Consider the following 21,097-nt stretch of genomic DNA (forward strand, 5'->3'; position numbering starts at 1 on the left):
ACCTAGTGGCTGGGATACAACTCTATGGGCTTCACCAGAGTACCCCCTAGTGGCTGGGATACAACTCTATGGCTTCACCAGAGTACCACCTAGTGGCTGGGATACAACTCTATGGCTTCACCAGAGTACCCCAGAGTCACCACCTAGTGGCTGGGATACAACTCTATGGGCTTCACCAGAGTACCACCTAGTGGCTGGGATACAACTCTATGGGCTTCACCAGAGTACCACCTAGTGGCTGGGATACAACTCTATGGGCTTCACCAGAGTACCCCTAGTGGCTGGGATACAACTCTATGGGCTTCACCAGAGTACCACCTAGTGGCTGGGATACAACTCTATGGCTTCACCAGAGTACCACCTAGTGGCTGGGATACAACTCATGGGCTTCACCAGAGTACCACCTAGTGGCTGGGATACAACTCTATGGGCTTGGGATACAACTCACCAGTACCCCTAGTGGCTGGGATACAACTCTATGGGCTTACCAGAGTACCTAGTGGCTGGGATACAACTCTATGGGCTTCACCAGAGTACCACCTAGTGGCTGGGATACAACTCTATGGGCTTCACCAGAGTACCACCACCAGAGTACCACCTAGTGGCTGGGATACAACTCTATGGGCTTCACCAGAGTACCACCTAGTGGCTGGGATACAACTCTATGGGCTTCACCAGAGTACCCCTAGTGGCTGGGATACAACTCTAGTGGCTGGCTTCACCAGAGTACCACCTAGTGGCTGGGATACAACTCTATGGGCTTCACCAGAGTACCACCTAGTGGCTGGGATACAACTCTATGGCTTCACCAGAGTACCACCTAGTGGCTGGGATACAACTCTATGGGCTTCACCAGAGTACCACCTAGTGGCTGGGCTGGGATACAACTGGGATACAACTCTATGGGCTTCACCAGAGTACCACCTAGTGGCTGGGATACAACTCTATGGGCTTCACCAGAGTACCACCTAGTGGCTGGGATACAATCTATGGCTTCACCAGAGTACCACCTAGTGGCTGGGATACAACTCTATGGGCTTCACCAGAGTACCACCTAGTGGCTGGGATACAACTCTATGGCTTCACCAGAGTACCACCTAGTGGCCAACTCTATGGGCTTCACCAGAGTACCACCTAGTGGCTGGGATACAACTCTATGGGCTTCACCAGAGTAGTGGCTGGGATACACTCTATGGGCCTAGAGTACCACCTAGTGGCTGGGATACAACTCTATGGGCTTCACCAGAGTACCACCTAGTGGCTGGGATACAACTCTATGGGCTTCACCAGAGTACCCCCTAGTGGCTGGGATACAACTCTATGGCTTCACCAGAGTACCACCTAGTGGCTGGGATACAACTCTATGGCTTCACCAGAGTACCACCTAGTGGCTGGGATACAACTCTATGGGCTTCACCAGAGTACCACCTAGTGGCTGGGATACAACTCTATGGGCTTCACCAGAGTACCCCCTAGTGGCTGGGATACAACTGTATTAATCCCCTGACATATAGCTACCATTTGGAACAGAGTGTAAAAGAGCCTGGCTCATTTTCTTTTGTGGCGGACAGTTGGCATGGCCTACTTGTGCGTAAATTGCGACCTCTTCTATATACAAAAGTGGTGGGTTCTTAAATTCAGCTGGCAAAGCTGGGACCCATTGTAAAACATGCCAGTGTTTCTCGACAGCATCTCCACCTTTGCGCGAGTTCAAAGTATATGTGTTGGTGAACAGTGTTCTTTAGCGCTAGTGACGAAGGCCTTCAGGCCGATACATAAAGCAGTGTGTGGGTTTCTTCAGTTGTTAGTTACCATGCATCTGCAACAAAGATAGCCCAGATGTGCAGGTGCCTTTTGAGTTGTGTTACAGACTCAATTTCAAATGGATTAAATTGATTTGTCACTGGCCTACACATGATACCCCATAATATCAAAGTGGAATAATATTTTTTGAAATATGTACAAATGAATTAACAGTAGAACCACTAAAGCAGTCATTGTGGCTGCTCGTAAATTGTATTTATTTACTCTGCCATTTTTTGTCATGCTCCCTCCATCCTTGACTTTTCCTAAAAATAAATCTATACAACACGCTGTGTTATAATCTTAATATTACTAGCAGAACTGGAGTTATAGCCAGTTTTAGGAGGGCTTGTCATTTGTCTGGATGGTTTTGCCCTCACCAGGCGACAAACACTGCCATAAATGCATGGAAAGAAGGTTTCACAATTTTGGACACATCTGTCAAGAATGAAAGCATTAAACAGGTTCTAAATTTGTGAATTTTATTGAATGTTCTCCCTTGATGTCATAACATGAAAATCATTTTCAGATTTTGGCAAAGATATAATTAACAGCTGGATGGGAGTGTTCCCCGATGTGTTCTGGATCTCTTCACACTGGGCAAAGATATAAATAACAGCTGGATGGGAGTGTTCCCCGATGTGTTCTGGATCTCTTCACACTGGGCAAAGATATAAATAACAGCTGGATGGGAGTGTTCCCCGATGTGTTCTGGATCTCTTCACACTGGGCAAAGATATAAATAACAGCTGGATGGGAGTGTTCCCGATGTGTTCTGGATCTCTTCACACTGGGCAAAGATATAAATAACAGCTGGATGGGAGTGTTCCCGATGTGTTCTGGATCTCTTCACACTGGGCAAAGATATAAATAACAGCTGGATGGGAGTGTTCCCCGATGTGTTCTGGATCTCTTCACACTGGGCAAAGATATAAATAACAGCTGGATGGGAGTGTTCCCGATGTGTTCTGGATCTCTTCACACTGGGCAAAGATATAAATAACAGCTGGATGGGAGTGTTCCCGATGTGTTCTGGATCTCTTCACACTGGGCAAAGATATAAATAACAGCTGGATGGGAGTGTTCCCGATGTGTTCTGGATCTCTTCACACTGGGCAAAGATATAAATAACAGCTGGATGGGAGTGTTCCCGATGTGTTCTGGATCTCTTCACACTGGGCAAAGATATAAATAACAGCTGGATGGGAGTGTTCCCCGATGTGTTCTGGATCTCTTCACACTGGGCAAAGATATAAATAACAGCTGGATGGGAGTGTTCCCCGATGTGTTCTGGATCTCTTCACACTGGGCAAAGATATAAATAACAGCTGGATGGGAGTGTTCCCCGATGTGTTCTGGATCTCTTCACACTGGGCAAAGATATAAATAACAGCTGGATGGGAGTGTTCCCCGATGTGTTCTGGATCTCTTCACACTGGGCAAAGATATAAATAACAGCTGGATGGGAGTGTTCCCCGATGTGTTCTGGATCTCTTCACACTGGGCAAAGATATAAATAACAGCTGGATGGGAGTGTTCCCCGATGTGTTCTGGATCTCTTCACACTGGGCAAAGATATAAATAACAGCTGGATGGGAGTGTTCCCCGATGTGTTCTGGATCTCTTCACACTGGGCAAAGATATAAATAACAGCTGGATGGGAGTGTTCCCGATGTGTTCTGGATCTCTTCACACTGGGCAAAGATATAAATAACAGCTGGATGGGAGTGTTCCCCGATGTGTTCTGGATCTCTTCACACTGGGCAAAGATATAAATAACAGCTGGATGGGAGTGTTCCCCGATGTGTTCTGGATCTCTTCACACTGGGCAAAGATATAAATAACAGCTGGATGGGAGTGTTCCCCGATGTGTTCTGGATCTCTTCACACTGGGCAAAGATATAAATAACAGCTGGATGGGAGTGTTCCCCGATGTGTTCTGGATCTCTTCACACTGGGGACAGGTCACATGGACACGTACTGCAGGAAAAAGAGAGAGAGCGACATTATAAAATCCCTTTCTATGAGCTTATTACACATTCCCACAAAGAATTATTAAACAAATCCAATTTCGATAAACTCATATTTATTGGGTGAAATACCACAGTGTGCCATCACAGCAGCAAGATGTGTGACATGTTGCCACAAGAAAAGGGCAACCAGTGAAGAACAAACACCATTGAAAATACAACTTATATTTATTTTGATTTATTTTCCCTTTTGTACTTCAACTATTTGCACATCATTACAACACTGCATGTCTACCTGTTAGTCTACCTGTTCGAGGAGAAAGGCTGGTCCTCATATCTACGACTACAGAACCTAACCACAGACAGTCGTGGTATTGCCAGGTTCTCCGTCAACACAACCAGTCTGCCCAAAGAGAATATTAACCTCGTAGTGAGCGACTCCCCACAAGTGGTGAAAAAAATAATATGACATTTGAAATGTCTATTCTATTGGAACTTTTGTGAGTGTAATGTCTACTGTTCATTTAAATTCTTTATTTCACTTTTGTTTAATCTATTTCACTTGCTTTGGCAATGTAAACATAGCTTTCCCATGCCCCTTGAATTGAGAAAGAGAGACCCTTCAATGGAACGGTTTAACCACAACCTCACATGGTCATCCTCAGTCACCAAGGAGGAACTAAATATACAGTAGAGAAATCCTGCACCGGGCCTCACATGCTCATCCTCAGTCACCAAGGAGGAACTAAATATACAGTAGAGAAATCCTGCACCGAGCCTCACATGGTCATCCTCAGTCACCAAGGAGGAACTAAATATACAGTAGAGAAATCCTGCACGGGCCTCACATGGAGAAATCCTGCACCGAGCCTCACATGCTCATCCTCAGTCACCAAGGAGGAACTAAATATACAGTAGAGAAATCCTGCACCGAGCCTCACATGCTCATCCTCAGTCACCAAGGAGGAACTAAATATACAGTAGAGAAATCCTGCACCGAGCCTCACATGGTCATCCTCAGTCACCAAGGAGGAACTAAATATACAGTAGAGAAATCCTGCACCGGGCCTCACATGCTCATCCTCAGTCACCAAGGAGGAACTAAATATACAGTAGAGAAATCCTGCACCGGGCCTCACATGGTCATCCTCAGTCACCAAGGAGGAACTAAATATACAGTAGAGAAATCCTGAGAAATCCTCAGTCACCGAAAGCCTCACATGCTCATCCTCAGTCACCAAGGAGGAACTAAATATACAGTAGAGAAATCCTGCACCGAGCCTCACATGCTCATCCTCAGTCACCAAGGAGGAACTAAATATACAGTAGAGAAATCCTGCACCGAGCCTCACATGCTCATCCTCAGTCACCAAGGAGGAACTAAATATACAGTGGAGAAATCCTGCACCGGGCCTCACATGGTCATCCTCAGTCACCAAGGAGGAACTAAATATACAGTAGAGAAATCCTGCACCGGGCCTCACATGCTCATCCTCAGTCACCAAGGAGGAACTAAATATACAGTAGAGAAATCCTGCACCGAGCCTCACATGCTCATCCTCAGTCACCAAGGAGGAACTAAATATACAGTAGAGAAATCCTGCACCGGGCCTCACATGCTCATCCTCAGTCACCAAGGAGGAACTAAATATACAGTAGAGAAATCCTGCACCGGGCCTCACATGCTCATCCTCAGTCACCAAGGAGGAACTAAATATACAGTAGAGAAATCCTGCACCGAGCCTCACATGCTCATCCTCAGTCACCAAGGAGGAACTAAATATACAGTAGAGAAATCCTGCACCGGGCCTCACATGGTCATCCTCAGTCACCAAGGAGGAACTAAATATACAGTAGAGAAATCCTGCACCGGGCCTCACATGCTCATCCTCAGTCACCAAGGAGGAACTAAATATACAGTAGAGAAATCCTGCACCGGGCCTCACATGCTCATCCTCAGTCACCAAGGAGGAACTAAATATACAGTAGAGAAATCCTGCACCGGGCCTCACATGCTCATCCTCAGTCACCAAGGAGGAACTAAATATACAGTAGAGAAATCCTGCACCGGGCCTCACATGCTCATCCTCAGTCACCAAGGAGGAAATAAAGATACACTGGGGAGAACAAGTATTTGATACCTGATGATGCAGGTTTTCCTACTTACAAAGCATGTAGAGGTCTGTCATTTTTATCATAGCTACACTTCAACTGTGAGAGATGTAATCTAAAACAAAAATCCAGAAAATCACATTGTATGATTTTTAAGCAATTCATTTGCATTTTATTGCATGACAAGAATTTGATACATCAGAAAAGCAGAACTTAATATTTGGTACAGAAACCTTTGTTTCCAATTACAGAGATCATACGTTTCCTGTAGTTCTTGACCAGGTTTGCACACACTGCTGCTGGGATTTTGGCCCACTCCTCCATACAGACCTTCTCCAGATCCTTCAGGTTTCAGGGCTGTCGTTGGGCAATACGGACTTTCAGTTCCCTCCAAAGATTTTCTATTGGGTTCAGGTCTGGAGACTGGCTAGGCCACTCCAGGACCTTGAGATGCTTCTTACGGAGCCACTCCTTAGTTGCCCTGGCTGTGTGTTTCGGGTCGTTGTCATGCTGGAAGACCCAGCCACGACCCATCTTCAATGCTCTTACTGTTGGCCAAGATCTCGCGATACATGGCCCCATCCATCCTCCCCTCAATACGGTGCAGTCGTCCTGTCCCCTTTGCAGAAATCATCCCCAAAGAATGATGTTTCCACCTCCATGCTTCACGAACATGCGCTGGCTTGAGCAGGGGGACCTTGCGTGCGCTGCAGGATTTTAATCCATGACGGCGTAATGTGTTACTAATAGTTTTCTTTGAGACTGTGGTCCCAGCTCTCTTCAGGTCATTGACCAGGTCCTGCCGTGTAGTTCTGGGCTGATCCCTCACCTTCCTCATGATCATTGATGCCCCACGAGGTGAGATCTTGCATGGAGCCCCAGACCGAGGGTGATTGACCGTCATCTTGAACCTCTTCCATTTTCTAATAATTGCAGTTGTTGTTCTCACCAAGCTGCTTGCCTATTGTCCTGAAGCCCATCCCAGCCTTGTGCAGGTCTACAATTTTATCCCTGATGTCTTTACACAGCTCTCTGGTCTTGGCCATTGTGGAGAGGTTGGAGTCTGTTTGATTGAGTGTGTGGACAGGCGTCTTTTATACAGGTAACGAGTTCAAACAGGTGCAGTTAATACAGGTAATGAGTGGAGAACAGGAGGGCTTCGTACTGGTTACCCCCAGTAACCAAGCTGTCAGATTAGCAGTCCCTTAAAAAGCATGGGCTGAGGCACACCGCTAAATATTGGTAGAGGTGCTGAGTAAGGAGGGTAATCTGTATTTAAAGAAAGAAAGGAAGTCTCTCTCAACAATGGTTGTATTAAATAGTTGGGATCATGTGACGTGAGACTTCCTTCCTTTATAGAACAGTAGCCTCTGTCCATCCGTCTGAAACGTATCCCTTCAGATAGCACTTGAATAACTGATCCTTCAGATAGCACTTGAATAACTGATCCTTCAGATAGCACTTGAATAACTGATCCTTCAGATAGCACTTGAATAACTGATCCTTCAGATAGTACTTGAATAACTGATCCTTCAGATAGCACTTGAATAACTGATCCTTCAGATAGCACTTGAATAACTGATCCTTCAGATAGCACTTGAATAACTGATCCTTCAGATAGCACTTGAATAACTGATCCTTCAGATAGTACTTGAATAACTGATCCTTCAGATAGCACTTGAATAACTGATCCTTCAGATAGCACTTGAATAACTGATCCTTCAGATAGCACTTGAATAACTGATCCTTCAGATAGCACTTGAATAACTGATCCTTCAGATAGCACTTGAATAACTGATCCTTCAGATAGCACTTGAATAAATGATCCTTCAGATAGCTGCTATTTTTACTTGCAATGATTGTGATGTGTGGTTGTTTTTGCCTACTTTTGTTGAATGCAAAGTCAGTGTGTAGTTGAAGAGAAATGTGTAGTTGAATGGAAGTCACTAAATGTAGTTTAGTTTGTAGAGCGTGGTGCTTGCAATGCCAGGATAGTGGGTTTGATTCCTGGGACCACCAGTACGTAACATGTATGTTTTGGATAAAAGCATCTTCAAAATGGCATATTGTTATTATATATTATTATTAAGTTAATGTAAATGTTGCTGTGTCTCCCTCTATCCAGCTGGGACTGTCCATTATTCTAAATGACAAATCCACTATAATTGAGAATTTCAATAAGCATTTTTCTACAGCTGGCCATGCTTTCCACCTAGCTACCCCTACCCCGGTCAACTGCCCCGCACCCTCCACAGCAACCCGCCAAAGCCCCCACCATTTCTCCTTCACCCATATCCAGATAGCTGATGTTCTGAAAGAGCTGCAAAATCTGGACCCCTACAAATCAGCCTAAATGCATGCTATTCAACCGATCATTGCCCGCAACTGCCCGCCCATCCAGCATCATTACTCTGGACGGCTCGGACTTAGAATACGTGGACAACTACAAATACCTAGGTGTCTGGTTAGACTGTAAACTCTCCTTCCAGACTCACATTAAGCATCTCCAATCCAAAATTACATCTAGAATCGGCTTCCTATTTCGCAAACAAAGCTTCCTTCACTCATGCTGCCAAATATACCCTCATAAAACTGACCATTCTACCGATCCTTGACTTCGGCGATGTCATCTATAAAATAGCCTCCAACGCTCTACTCAGCAAACTGGATGTAGTCTATCACAGTGCCATCTGTTTTGCCACCAAAGCCCCATACACTACTCACCACTGCGACCTGTACGCTCTTGTTGGCTGGCCCTCGCTTCATACTCATCTCCAAACCCACTGGCTACAGGTTATCTACATGTCTCTGCTAGGTAAAACCCCGCCTTATCTCAGCTCGCTGGTCACCATAGCAGCACCCACTCGTAACACACGCTCCATCAGGTATATCTCACTGGTCACCCCCAAAGCCAATTCCTCCTTTGGTCGCCTTTCCTTCCAGTTCTCTGCTGCCACTGACTGGAACGAACTACAAAAATCACTGAAGCTGGAGATTCCCATCTCCCTCACTAGCTTTAAGAACCAGCTGTCAGAGCAGCTCACAGATCACTGCACCTGTTCATAGCCCATCTGTAACAGCCCACCTCATCCCCATACTGTATTTATTTATTTTGCTCCTTTTGCACCACAGTATCTCTACTAGCACATCCATCTTCTGCACATCTACCATTCCAGTGTTTAATTGCCATATTGTAATTACCTCGCCACCATGGCCTATTCATTTCCTTAACTCCCTTATTTGACCTAATTTGCACTCACTGTATATAGACTTTTTCTTTTTTTTCTACTGTACTATTGACTATGTTTTGTTCATTCCGTGTGTAACTGTGTTGTTGTATGTGTCGAACTGCTATGCTTTATCTTGGCCAGGTCGCAGTTGCAAATGAGAACTTGTTCTCAACTAGCCTACCTGGTTAAATAAAAGGTGTAGAAAGACCTGGATGATCAGGAGAAGCTGATGTCTCACTTTGGATGGTGAGAGACAGAACCAACAGACTCCATATTCACCGGCTCCCCTCTCTCCCTCGCTCCCCACTACCCCTCTCTCCCTCGGCCCCCTCTTTTGCTCCCCACTACCCCACTCCCTCTCCCTCCTCCTCTTTCCCTCTTCCCCTCTGCTGGAAAGGATTTGTGTTGTCTTGAGTGTTTGTAAAAATGCTAAATGTTACACTTATTCTCTATTTTCTTGAAATATGAATCTAAATAAATGGCATCTTTTTTTGTAGATGTTGTCTGTCTTCAGTCTAGAAGACCTCAGTTGCATTGAACCAAAAGTAGTTGTGGTTTTGTACTATTTTGAGTACTAAACGTTGTGTAGTGCTCATTTTGTGATAACCGATGTGTTACTGAGGACTGTATATGCATTTATATTCCCTCAACTCAGTCTCCCTGCTTCTGCTCCTAACCTGTCATAGATATATATACATATACATAATCAATAGAAGGTTGTGTGTATAATCAGTTGGAGTTTATAATCTGGTCTAGAAGGTTGTGTGTTTATACCTCTATCTGGTCTAGAAGGTTGTGTGTTTATACCTCTATCTGGTCTAGAAGGTTGTGTGTTTATACCTCTATCTGGTCTAGAAGGTTGTGTGTTTATACCTCTATCTGGTCTAGAAGGTTGTGTGTTTATACCTCTATCTGGTCTAGAAGGTTGTGTGTTTATACCTCTATCTGGTCTAGAAGGTTGTGTGTTTATACCTCTATCTGGTCCAGAAGGTTGTGTGTTAATACCTCTGTCTGGTCCAGAGGGTTGTGTGTTATACCTCTGTCTGGTCCAGAAGGTTGTGTGTTTATCCACCAAATTCACTTCAATATTCACCACCAACATTGACCAATATCAGTCAATGCTAAAATTAAATGAGTGTCTAAACCAAAGCTTTATTTCTCTTGAGAAACTCTGGCCTACTGTACACAGACAGACGGGTGTGTTGTGGTTCCTGTTTGAAGCAACACATATTTAACAAACTAATATTTACAAAGTATTTGATCACACTTAACAATAAATTGTATCCTATTCAAAGTCAAAAGCATTTCACATAACTGCACTAACATTACAGAATATGGCTGTACAGTCACAGGAATATAATATAATCATCTGATGTATTAGTGTCCATATCTGAAGTCATGACCACTGTCAACCTAATCAAGTCACACGGTTGTGTTAGAACCAAAGGGTGTGTGTGTGACTTGTCATGGAGACCCAGGTGTTCCTCCAGGACCGAGAAGGCTACTCTACCTGGCACAAGGACACTGAGCAAGGGTTACAGCCATCTAGTCCAAAAGCTGGATAGAGGGGCTCAGTGAATGTGGTGTGGAATGTGTACATATGGGTCAATGTTTCAGAGAAGACGGTGTAGAAGGACAGAGTGCCGGCCGGCCAGTCCAGATACATTCCTATTCTGTGCCTAGAGTGGTTCCTAAAGGGGGGGAATGTAATATCTGCGCCATTATGACAAAAATGTGTTTTGTACTCCATACACCAGGACTTGTCATTGTGTCCAATGACAACGTCGTTGGAGATGCTGCCTTTTCTTTTGATTCCTTTGTACGTCACTCCGAGAACAACGTCATCACTTGACTCCGTTTCCCAGTAATGGCGCTCAGTCAGACCCTCTCTACAAAGAACCTGAAAAGCGTCATAAAATCTCTCTGGGTGATCAGGATATGGCTGTTTCTTAATCTCATATCTCACCACTCTGTTTCCTTCAGACAGAGAGAGGTGTTTGTTTGCTGTGTTTGGGTCCAGTGTGAGATCACAGGCGTCTGTAGACAAGAGGTAAGAGGAGAGGATCAACTGGATTAAATCAGGAGTGTATTGTTACCAGGGCTGTCAAACTATTTAAAAAATATGTTTATGTGTAGTATAATACTGTATTATGTACCATATCAAGTATAATGTATTCTTACATTTCTTCAGCAGCTCCAGTTTCACCCAGCACTCATCGTTCTGGTCAATACTGTGCGAGAGGCAGGAGAACAGATAGTGTGAATATACTCAAAGGCCTTACGAGAGTATGTTGCATTACTTTCATCAACTGCACTTACTTGATGTTCAGTCTACAGGCTGGATCTTCCATAGTAGCAGAGAGCATCTTCCCTCCTGAGTCTCCTGGGTAATTGTAGCTCAGGTCCAGCTCTCTCAGGTGGGAGGGGTTTGACGTTAGTGCTGAAGCCAGAGAATCACAGCCTTCCTTTGTGACTCTACAGAATGGTAGCCTGCAAAGAGGTAATGACGATCATTGGCGCATAAATCCTGCTTTTATTACTCACAGCAGATTCAGACATGAGACCAAATTACAAGGTTCAAGACACGCCAACTTTATGATACACCCATCTGCCATAGGATTGCTTTCGAAATAGACCATATTCATAGGATTACCTTTGCAAAGCACCTTTTCTCCTGTACTTTACTATCGGGGAAAAGTGTGAAACGATGTCTCAAAAGGATGGGGGGTATCGTTGGAAATTGTAGACATGGAACAAAAAGTTCGGACCCACGTGTTTATTTATCCAAGTTGATATATCGATGGGGATAGAACATACTGACACTGAAACTACACGCCAAGAGAAAACGGTCTACTTACAGTAACGTTAAGTGTTCCCCTTGGTGGGATTAAACATACTGACACGGAAACTACACGCCAAGAGAAAATGGTCTACTTACAGTAACGTTAAGTGTTCCCCTTGGTGGGATTAAACATACTGACACGGAAACTACACGCCAAGAGAAAACGGTCTACTTACAGTAACGTTAAGTGTTCCCCTTGGTGGGATTAAACATACTGACACGGAAACTACACGCCAAGAGAAAATGGTCTACTTCACAGTAACGTTAAGTGTTCCCCTTGGTGGGATTAAACATACTGACACGGAAACTACACGCCAAGAGAAAATGGTCTACTTACAGTAACGTTAAGTGTTCCCCTTGGTGGGATTAAACATACTGACACGGAAACTACACGCCAAGAGAAAACGGTCTACTTACAGTAACGTTAAGTGTTCCCCTCATTTGGGTTGGCACGGCCTGGGTTTATGGTTTGCCCAACATTGTAACCTATGTTTGAGACCAACGCATGGTCGTGGCTGTGTGAGAAGAGTGCCAGTATCTCTCACAGAACTAGAATGAGATTCACTTTCTATGTTCTCTCTCCCTCTCTCTGCTCTGATAGACATGAGCCTGCAACTCACCTCTCCAGCGTTGCACTTCGTTTATTTCCTTATAAAATCATTGCTGCGCGAAGGGTTCTGAACGAACTGCAGCACCACTGATAAATTGAAATACATTTGACTGTTCAGAAATAAATGAAATCATTCAGAATAGTCTACTACACCATGAGAAGGCCTTTAATTTAGCGACAGAGGATCAATAGTTAAAACATAAATATATATATATATATAGTTTCGTAGCTGAATCAGAATTAGTTGGGTAACATAGATAAATAAGATGTTTTATTGTTACATCATAATATGCTCATGTGAGATACTTGTCATTAGAATGTCTCTTTACTTTCGGCAGTTGCATTTTCCTTTCTTCTCTAGGGAAAAGTCACTTGGGGCCCAGAGAGGGGAGAGGTCAGGCTTGTCCTTTCCATGTCTGGTAATATCCAGAATATCAGAATGGAACATTGTCTTCATATGTAAATGTATCTGTTAAACCATGAGAAGGGCTCCACAATGTCTGTACTCCAGTCACTCCCTCCTTTTCCCATTGGGGGGAGGAGTATAGCAGTGTCTGGAACCATTGTATTACCCCTCTGATGTTGCACTAATCTTGAGATAGTATACAACCTAGAAGTCACTCCCCTCAGCGAGCTTGTCCAGGGGTGGGGTGTATTTGAGATGGGAGTATCTAGAATTGACAATTGATATATGCCATTGGATGAGGTAATGTTTTGGTACTATGAAGTACCAAGAACGAGATTAGAACCTTGTTTTAGAGAGCAAACTGAACGATAATTAATAGCTAATGCTACCTGGCTATGGGATACTCCTCTCTCAAGTAAAAGGCCCTTTGTGAAGTTTCTGAGATCTGTGGTTCGTCATGTAAGTTGAGAGGGGTGTATCTTGGCTATAAAAGATCTTTGTATTCTCTTATAGGCACTCTCAGAATTCATCTGAGAGTCAAAGGGCTATGGTGAAGCTCATTTGATTAAAGATGAAGTTTAAATATAACTCTGACTTGTGTGTGGTTTGTAAACTCTCCTCATTTAGTAATACAGAAAATTACCACGACATTAGCCTAGCTGTGGATTGTAGCCAAATAACAAGGAATAACCTACAGTCAGGAACACGCAGGAAATCTGCCAGGGAAAAAACAGAATGCAGACAAAACAGGCCTTTCGCGATATTTCAAATACAAAAGAGAGAAAACAGGTTGGAAAGCAAATGGCTCCTGCTGAAAAGAGAATACTCTAGACGTCCTGAGTGGCACAGCAGTCTAAGGCACTGCATCAAATCAAATTGTATGGTCACATACATGTTTTTAGCAGATGTTATTGCGGGTGTAACTAAATGCTTATCATCTCAGTGCTAGAGGCGTCACTACAAACCCAGGTTCGATCCCGGGGTGTATCACAACTGGCCGTGATCGGGAGTCCCATAGGGTTGCGCATAAATGGCCCAGCATCGTCCAGGTTAGGGGAGGGTTAGGCTGGGCAGGCTGTCTTTGAAAATAAGAATTTGTTCTTAATTGACTTGCCTCGTGAAATATATCAAATCAAATTTTATTTGTCACATACACATGGTTAGCAGATGTTAATGCGAGTGTGGCGAAATGCTTGTGCTTCTAGTTCTGACCATGCAATAATATCTAACAAATTCACAACGTATACCTTGTACACACAAATGTAAAGGAAGGAATAAGAATATGTGCATATAAATATATGGATGAGAGAGATATATATATATTTGGCACGAGCAAATCGCCATCACCAGCGAGTGATGGGTGAAACTAGAAAACATGTTTAGGTCTCTAATTTCCTCCTCATATTGTAGCCTACAATACGTGTCTCACACACCTGTTGATGGACTCAAGACAAGGTCGTCTTTATTTACATCAGATTGTCACAGAGGTAAAGTTGGTTTTATATTCGGACAATCAACAGACATTCGCCATTTAAAAATGTAAAAATCAATAACTAATTCACCGTTTGTCACAGAATCATCAAACTAGATATGATTTGTTCTAGAAATGTCTAGTATACTTTTACAAGTTTTGTTGTGTGGAAAAATTCCAGTTTTGATTTGATAGAGGGCATGCGGTCAAAGTTCTAACTAGTCTGCTATACCCAGTTAGAAGGGGCCTGGCATAAAATTATGCATTATGCATATTAAATTAGATTACAGGAAAAAACACAGGATGAAGGGGTCAGGTCTGACTAACAAAGAAGACAGGTGGATGATCAAGAGGACCAAGACAACCAAGAGGATCAACATGGACACAGTGGAGATAAGGAAAACTAAGGGTGAACCATAACATACACTACTGTACAAAAGTTTAGGTCAATTAGAAATTTCCTTGTTTTTGGAAGATTTTATTTAAAATTGTCCATGAAAATAACATCAAATTGATAAGAAATACAGTGTACACTGTTAATGTTGTATATGAATATTGTAGCTGGAAACGGGAGATTTCTTATGGAATATCTACATAGGCGTACAGATGCCCATTATCAGCAACCATCACTCCTGTGTTCCAATGGCACGTTGTGTTAGCTAATCCAAGTTTATAATTTTAAAAGGCTAATTGATCATTAGAAAACCCTTTTGTAATTATGTTAACACAGCTGAAAACTGTTGTCCTGAATAAAGAAGCAATAAAACTGGCCTTTAGATCAGTTGAGTATCTGGAGCATCAGCATTTGTGGGTTCGATTACAGGCTCAAAATGGCCAGAAACAAATAACTTTCTTCTGAAACTCATCAGTCTATTCTTGTTCCGAGAAATGATGGCTATTCCATGCATGAAATTGCCAAGAAACTGAAGATCTCGTACAACGCTGTGTACTACTCACTTCATAGAACAGTGCAAACTGGCCCTAACTAGAGGAGTGGGAGGCCCCGGTGCACAACTGATCAAGAGGACAAGTACATTAGAGTGTCTAGTTTGAGAAACAGATGCCTCACAATTCCTTAACTGGCAGCTTCATTAAATTGTACCCTTAAAACACCAGTCTCAACGTCAACGTGCTTGCTTGCTAACCCCGGTCTGCTAACTGCTAGCTTGCTAGCCCCAGTCTGCTAACTGCTAGCTTGTTAGCCCCGGCCTACTAACTGCTAGCTTGTTAGCCCCGGACTGCTAACTGTCTGAATCGCCGTGTCCACAGCCAGCCAACCACTCACTGGACCCATATGATCACTTGGCTATGCATGCCTCTCTCTAATATCAATATGCCTCGTCCATTACTGTCCTAGTTAGTGATTACTGTCTTATTTTACTGTAGGGCCTCTCGCCCTGCTCAATATGCCTTAACCAACCATGTTGTTCCACCTCCTACATATGCGACGACATCACCTGGTTTAAACGTCTCCAGAGATAAAATCTCTCTCATCATTACTCAATGCCTAGGTTTACCTCCAATGTATTCACATCCTACCTTACCTTTGTCTGTACACTATGTCTTGAATCTATGCTATCATGCCCAGAAATCTGCTCATTTTACTCTCTGTTCCGAACGTGCTAGATGGCCAGTTCATATAGCCTTTAGCCGTACGCTTATCCTACTTCTCCTCTGTTCCAATGGTGATGTAGAGGTTGATCCAGGTCCTGCAGTGCCTAGCTCCACTCCCACTCCCCAGGTGCTCTCATTTGTTGACTTCTGTAATCGTAAAAGCCTTGGTTTCATGCATGTTAACATTAGAAGCCTACTCCCTAAGTTTGTTTTACTCACTGCTTTAGCACATTCTTCCAAGCCGGATGTCTTAGCCATGTCTGAATCCTGGCTTAGGAAAACCACCAAAAACCCTGAAATCTGCATCCCTAACTATAACATTTTCCGCCAATATAGAACTGCCAAAGCGGGCGGTGTTGCAATCTACTGCAAAGATAGCCTGCTGCGTTCTGTCTTACTATCCAGGTCTGTACCCAAACAATTCAAGCTTCTACTTCAAAAAATTAACCTTTCCAGAAACAAGTCTCTCACCGTTGTCACTTGCTATAGACCACGCTCTGCCCCCAGCTGTGCCCTCAACACTATAGGTGAATTGATTGCCCCCCCCCCACCTATCTTCTGAGCTTCTGCTACTAGGTGACCGAACTGGGACATGCTTAACACCCCGGCCATCCTACAATGTAAGGTTGATGCCCTCAATCTGACACAAATTATCAATGAACCTACCAGGTACAACCCCAAATCCGTAAACACAGGCACCCTCATAGATATCATCCTAACTACCTCGCCCTCCAAATACACCTCTGCTGTTTTCAATCAAGATCTCAGCGATCACTGCCTCATTGCCTGCATCCGTAATGGGTCTGAGATCAAACGACCACCCCTTATAACTGTCAAACGCTTCCTAAAACACTTCTGCGAGCAGGCCTTTCTAACTGACCTGGCCGGGGTATCCTGGAAGGACATTGACCTCATCCCATCAGTAGAGGATGCCTGGTTATTCTTTAAAAGTGCCTTCCTCACCATCTTAAACAAGCATGCTCCAATAAAAAAATGTAGACCCAGGAATAGATATAGTCTTTGGTTCACTCCAGACCTGTCTGCCCTTGACCAGCACAAAAACATCCTGTGGCGTTCTGCATTCGCATCGAATAGCCCCCGTGATATGCAACTTGTCAGGGAAGTTAGGAACAAATATACATTCACAGTTAGGAAAGCTACGGCTAGTTTTTTCAAACAGAAATGTGCATCCTGTAGTACAAACTCAAAAACGTTCTGGGACACTGTAAAGTCCAGGGAGAATAAGAACACCTCCTCCCAGCTGCCCACTGCTCTGAGGCTAGGAAATACTGTTACCACAGATAAATCTATGATTGAGAATTTCAATAAGAATTTCTCTAAGGTTGGCCATGCTTTCCACCTGGCAACCCCTACCCCGGTCAACTGCCCAGCACCCTCCACAGCAACCCGCCCAAGCCCCCACCATTTCTCCTTCACCCAAATCCAGATAGCTGATGTTCTGAAAAAGCTACAAAATCTGGACCCGTACAAATCAGCCGGGCTAGACAATCTGGACCCTCTCTTTCTAAAATTATCTGTAGAAATTGTTGCAACCCCTATTACTAGCCTGTTCAACCTCTCTTTCGTATCGTCTGAGATTCCCGAAAGATTGGAAAGCTGCCGCGGTCATCCCCCTCTTCAAAGGGGGTGACACTCTAGACCCAAACTGCTACAGACCTATATCTATCCTACCCTGTCTCTCTAAGGTCTCTGAAAACCAAGTTAACAAATAGATCACCGACCATTTCGAATCCCACCGTACCTTCTCCGCTATGCAATCTGGTTTCAAAGCTGGTCATGGGTGCACCTCAGCCACGCTCAAGGTTCTAAACGATATCATAACCGCCATCGATAAGAGACATTACTGTGCAGCCGTATTCATCGACCTGGCCAAGGCTTTTGACTCTGTCAATCACCACATTCTTATTGGCAGACTCGACAGCCTTGGTTTTCTAAAAATGATTGCCTCGCCTGGTTTACCAACTACTTCTCTGATAGAGTTCAGTGTGTCAAATCGGAGGGCCTATTGTCCGGACCTCTGGCACTCTCTATGGGGGTGTCACAGGGTTCAATCCTCGGGCCTGACTCTCTTCTCTGTATACATCAATGATGTTGCTCTTGCTGCTGGTGATTCTCTGGTACACCTCTACGCAGACGACACCATTCTGTATACTTTTGGCCCTTCTTTGGACCGTGTGTTAACTAACCTCCAGACGAGCTTCAATGCCATACAACTCTCCTTTCGTGGCCTCCAACTGCTCTTAAATGCAGGGAAAACTAAATGCATGCTATTCAACCGATCCCTGCCCGCACCTGCTCGCCTGTCCAGCATCACTACTTTGGACGGCTCTGACTTAGAATACGTGGACAACTACAAATACCTAGGTGTCTGGTTAGACTGTAAACTCTTCTTCCAGACTCACATTAAGCATCTCCAATCCAAAATTAAATCTAGAATCGGCTTCCTATATCGCAACAAAGCATCCTTCACTCATGCTGCCAAATATACCCTCGTAAAACTGACCATCCTACCGATCCTCGACTTTGGTGATGTCATCTATAAAATGGTCTCCAACACTCTACTCAACAAACTGGATGCAGTCTATCACAGTGCCATCTGTTTTGTCACCAAAGCCCCATACACTACCCACCATTGCAACCTGTACGCTCTCGTTGGTTGGCCCTCGCTTCATACTCTTCACCAAACCCACTGGCTACAGGTTATCTACAAGTCTCTGCTAGGTAAAGCGCCGCCTTATCTCAGCTCACTGGTCACCATAGCAGCATCCACTCGTAGCACACGCTCCAGCAGGTATATCTCACTGGTCACCCCCAAAGCCAATTCCTCCTTTGGTCGTCTTTGCTTTCAGTTCTCTGCTGCCAATGACTGGAACGAACTGCAAAAATATCTGAAGTTGGAGACTCACATCTCCTTCACTAGCTTTAAGCACCAGCTGTCAGAGCAGCTCACAGATCACTGCACCTGTACATAGCCCATCTGTAAACAGCCCATCTATCTACCTACCTCATCCCCATACAGTATTTATTTATTTATGTTGCCCCTTTGCACCCCAGTATTTCTACTTGCACATTTATCTTCTGCACATCTACCATGGCCTATTTATTGGCTTTACCTCCCTTATTTTACCTAATTTGCACACACTGTATATAGACTTCTTGTTTTCTTTTTTCTACTGTATTATTGACAGTATGTTTTGTTTTACTCCATGTGTAACTCTGTGTTGTTGTATGTGTCGAATTGCTACGCTTTATCTTGGCCAGGTTTCAGTTGTAAATGAGAACTTGTTCTCAACTAGCCTACTTGGCCAACTAGCCTACCTGGTTAAATAAAGGTGTTCTCAACTAGCCTACCTGGTTAAATAAAGGTGTTCTCAACTAGCCTACTTGGTTAAATAAAGGTGTTCTCAACTAGCCTACCTGGTTAAATAAAGGTGTTCTCAACTAGCCTACCTGGTTAAATAAAGGTGTTCTCAACTAGCCTACCTGGTTAAATAAAGGTGTTCTCAACTAGCCTACCTGGTTAAATAAAGGTGTTCTCAACTGGCCTACCTGGTTAAATAAAGGTGTTCTCAACTAGCCTACCTGGTTAAATAAAGGTGTTCTCAACTAGCCTACCTGGTTAAATAAAGGTGTTCTCAACTGGCCTACCTGGTTAAATAAAGGTGTTCTCAACTAGCCTACCTGGTTAAATAAAGGTGTTCTCAACTGGCCTACCTGGTTAAATAAAGGGGTTCTCAACTAGCCTACCTGGTTAAATAAAGGTGTTCTCAACTAGCCTACCTGGTTAAATAAAGGTGTTCTCAACTGGCCTACCTGGTTAAATAAAGGGTTCTCAACTAGCCTACCTGGTTAAATAAAGGTGTTCTCAACTAGCCTACCTGGTTAAATAAAGGTGTTCTCAACTAGCCTACCTGGTTAAATACAGGTGTTCTCAACTAGCCTACCTGGTTAAATACAGGTGTTCTCAACTGGCCTACCTGGTTAAATAAAGGTGTTCTCAACTAGCCTACCTGGTTAAATAAAGGTGTTCTCAACTAGCCTACCTGGTTAAATAAAGGTGTTCTCAACTAGCCTACCTGGTTAAATAAAGGTGTTCTCAACTAGCCTACCTGGTTAAATAAAGGTGTTCTCAACTAGCCTACCTGGTTAAATAAAGGTGTTCTCAACTAGCCTACCTGGTTAAATAAAGGTGTTCTCAACTAGCCTACCTGGTTAAATAAAGGTGTTCTCAACTAGCCTACCTGGTTAAATACAGGTGTTCTCAACTAGCCTACCTGGTTAAATAAAGGTGGGGAAAACCAACATAAAAACCAGTGAAGAAGTGACTCGGGATGCTGGCCTTCTACGCAGAGTTGCAAAGAAAAAGACATATCTCTGTCCAGTGTCTGTGTTCTTTTGCCCATCTCTTTACTTGTTATTGGCCAGTCTGAGGTATGGCTTTTTCTTTTTTCAGAAGAAAGATCTTTGTTTCTGGCCATTTTGAGCCTGTAATCGAACCCACAAATGCTGATGCTCCAGATACTCAACTAGTCTAATGAAGGCCAGTTTTATTGCTTCTTTAATCAGAACAACAGTTTTCAGCAGTGCTAACAAATTGCAATAGGGTTTTCTAATGATCAATTAGCCTTTTAAAATGATAAACTTGGATTAGCTAACACAACGTGCCATTGGAACACAGGAGTGATGGTTGCTGATAATGGGCCTCTGTACGCCTATGTAGATATTCCGTTAAAAATCAACCGTTTCCAGCTACAATATTCATTTACAACATTAACAGTGTCTACACTGTATTTCTGATCAATTTGATGTTATTTTCATGGACAAAACAATTGCTTTTCTTTCAAAAACATTTCCAAGTGACCCCAAACTTTTGAACGGTAGTGTACGTATATATATATATATTAGCATGGGTATTGAAATATACCAGAGGGTGGATAAGAATAAAAACACTAATATAAGAAGTGGACAGTACATGTTGATTTTTCTCTGAACTGTATGTGAACCCCTCTGCAATCTAC

At 43.6% G+C, this 21,097-nt stretch overlaps 1 protein-coding gene across 3 annotated transcripts in view; it reads right to left on the bottom strand.

The window, feature by feature from the left end:
• Window positions 1-3,477: 3,477 nt before the first annotated feature.
• The window catches only part of LOC118381648 (NACHT, LRR and PYD domains-containing protein 12-like), a 29,380-nt gene continuing 11,760 nt past the window's right edge, over window positions 3,478-21,097 (bottom strand). The window contains exons 9-12 of one of the 3 annotated variants that reach the window (XM_052501475.1): window positions 11,435-11,605; window positions 11,297-11,346; window positions 11,082-11,152; window positions 3,478-3,783 (exon numbers count right to left, since the gene is read on the bottom strand). In XM_052501475.1, coding sequence (XP_052357435.1) covers window positions 3,769-3,783; window positions 11,082-11,152; window positions 11,297-11,346; window positions 11,435-11,605 — 307 coding nt within the window. In that variant the 3' untranslated portion in view covers window positions 3,478-3,768. Of the gene's footprint in view, window positions 3,784-10,237; window positions 11,153-11,271; window positions 11,347-11,434; window positions 11,606-21,097 lie in introns of those variants that run through there. The other 2 variants (XM_052501474.1, XM_052501476.1) reach the window with 2 other exon arrangements.

The sequence above is a fragment of the Oncorhynchus keta genome, unplaced genomic scaffold (genome assembly GCF_023373465.1).
Source record: "Oncorhynchus keta strain PuntledgeMale-10-30-2019 unplaced genomic scaffold, Oket_V2 Un_contig_13747_pilon_pilon, whole genome shotgun sequence".
NCBI classification, from domain to species: Eukaryota; Metazoa; Chordata; class Actinopteri; order Salmoniformes; family Salmonidae; genus Oncorhynchus; species Oncorhynchus keta.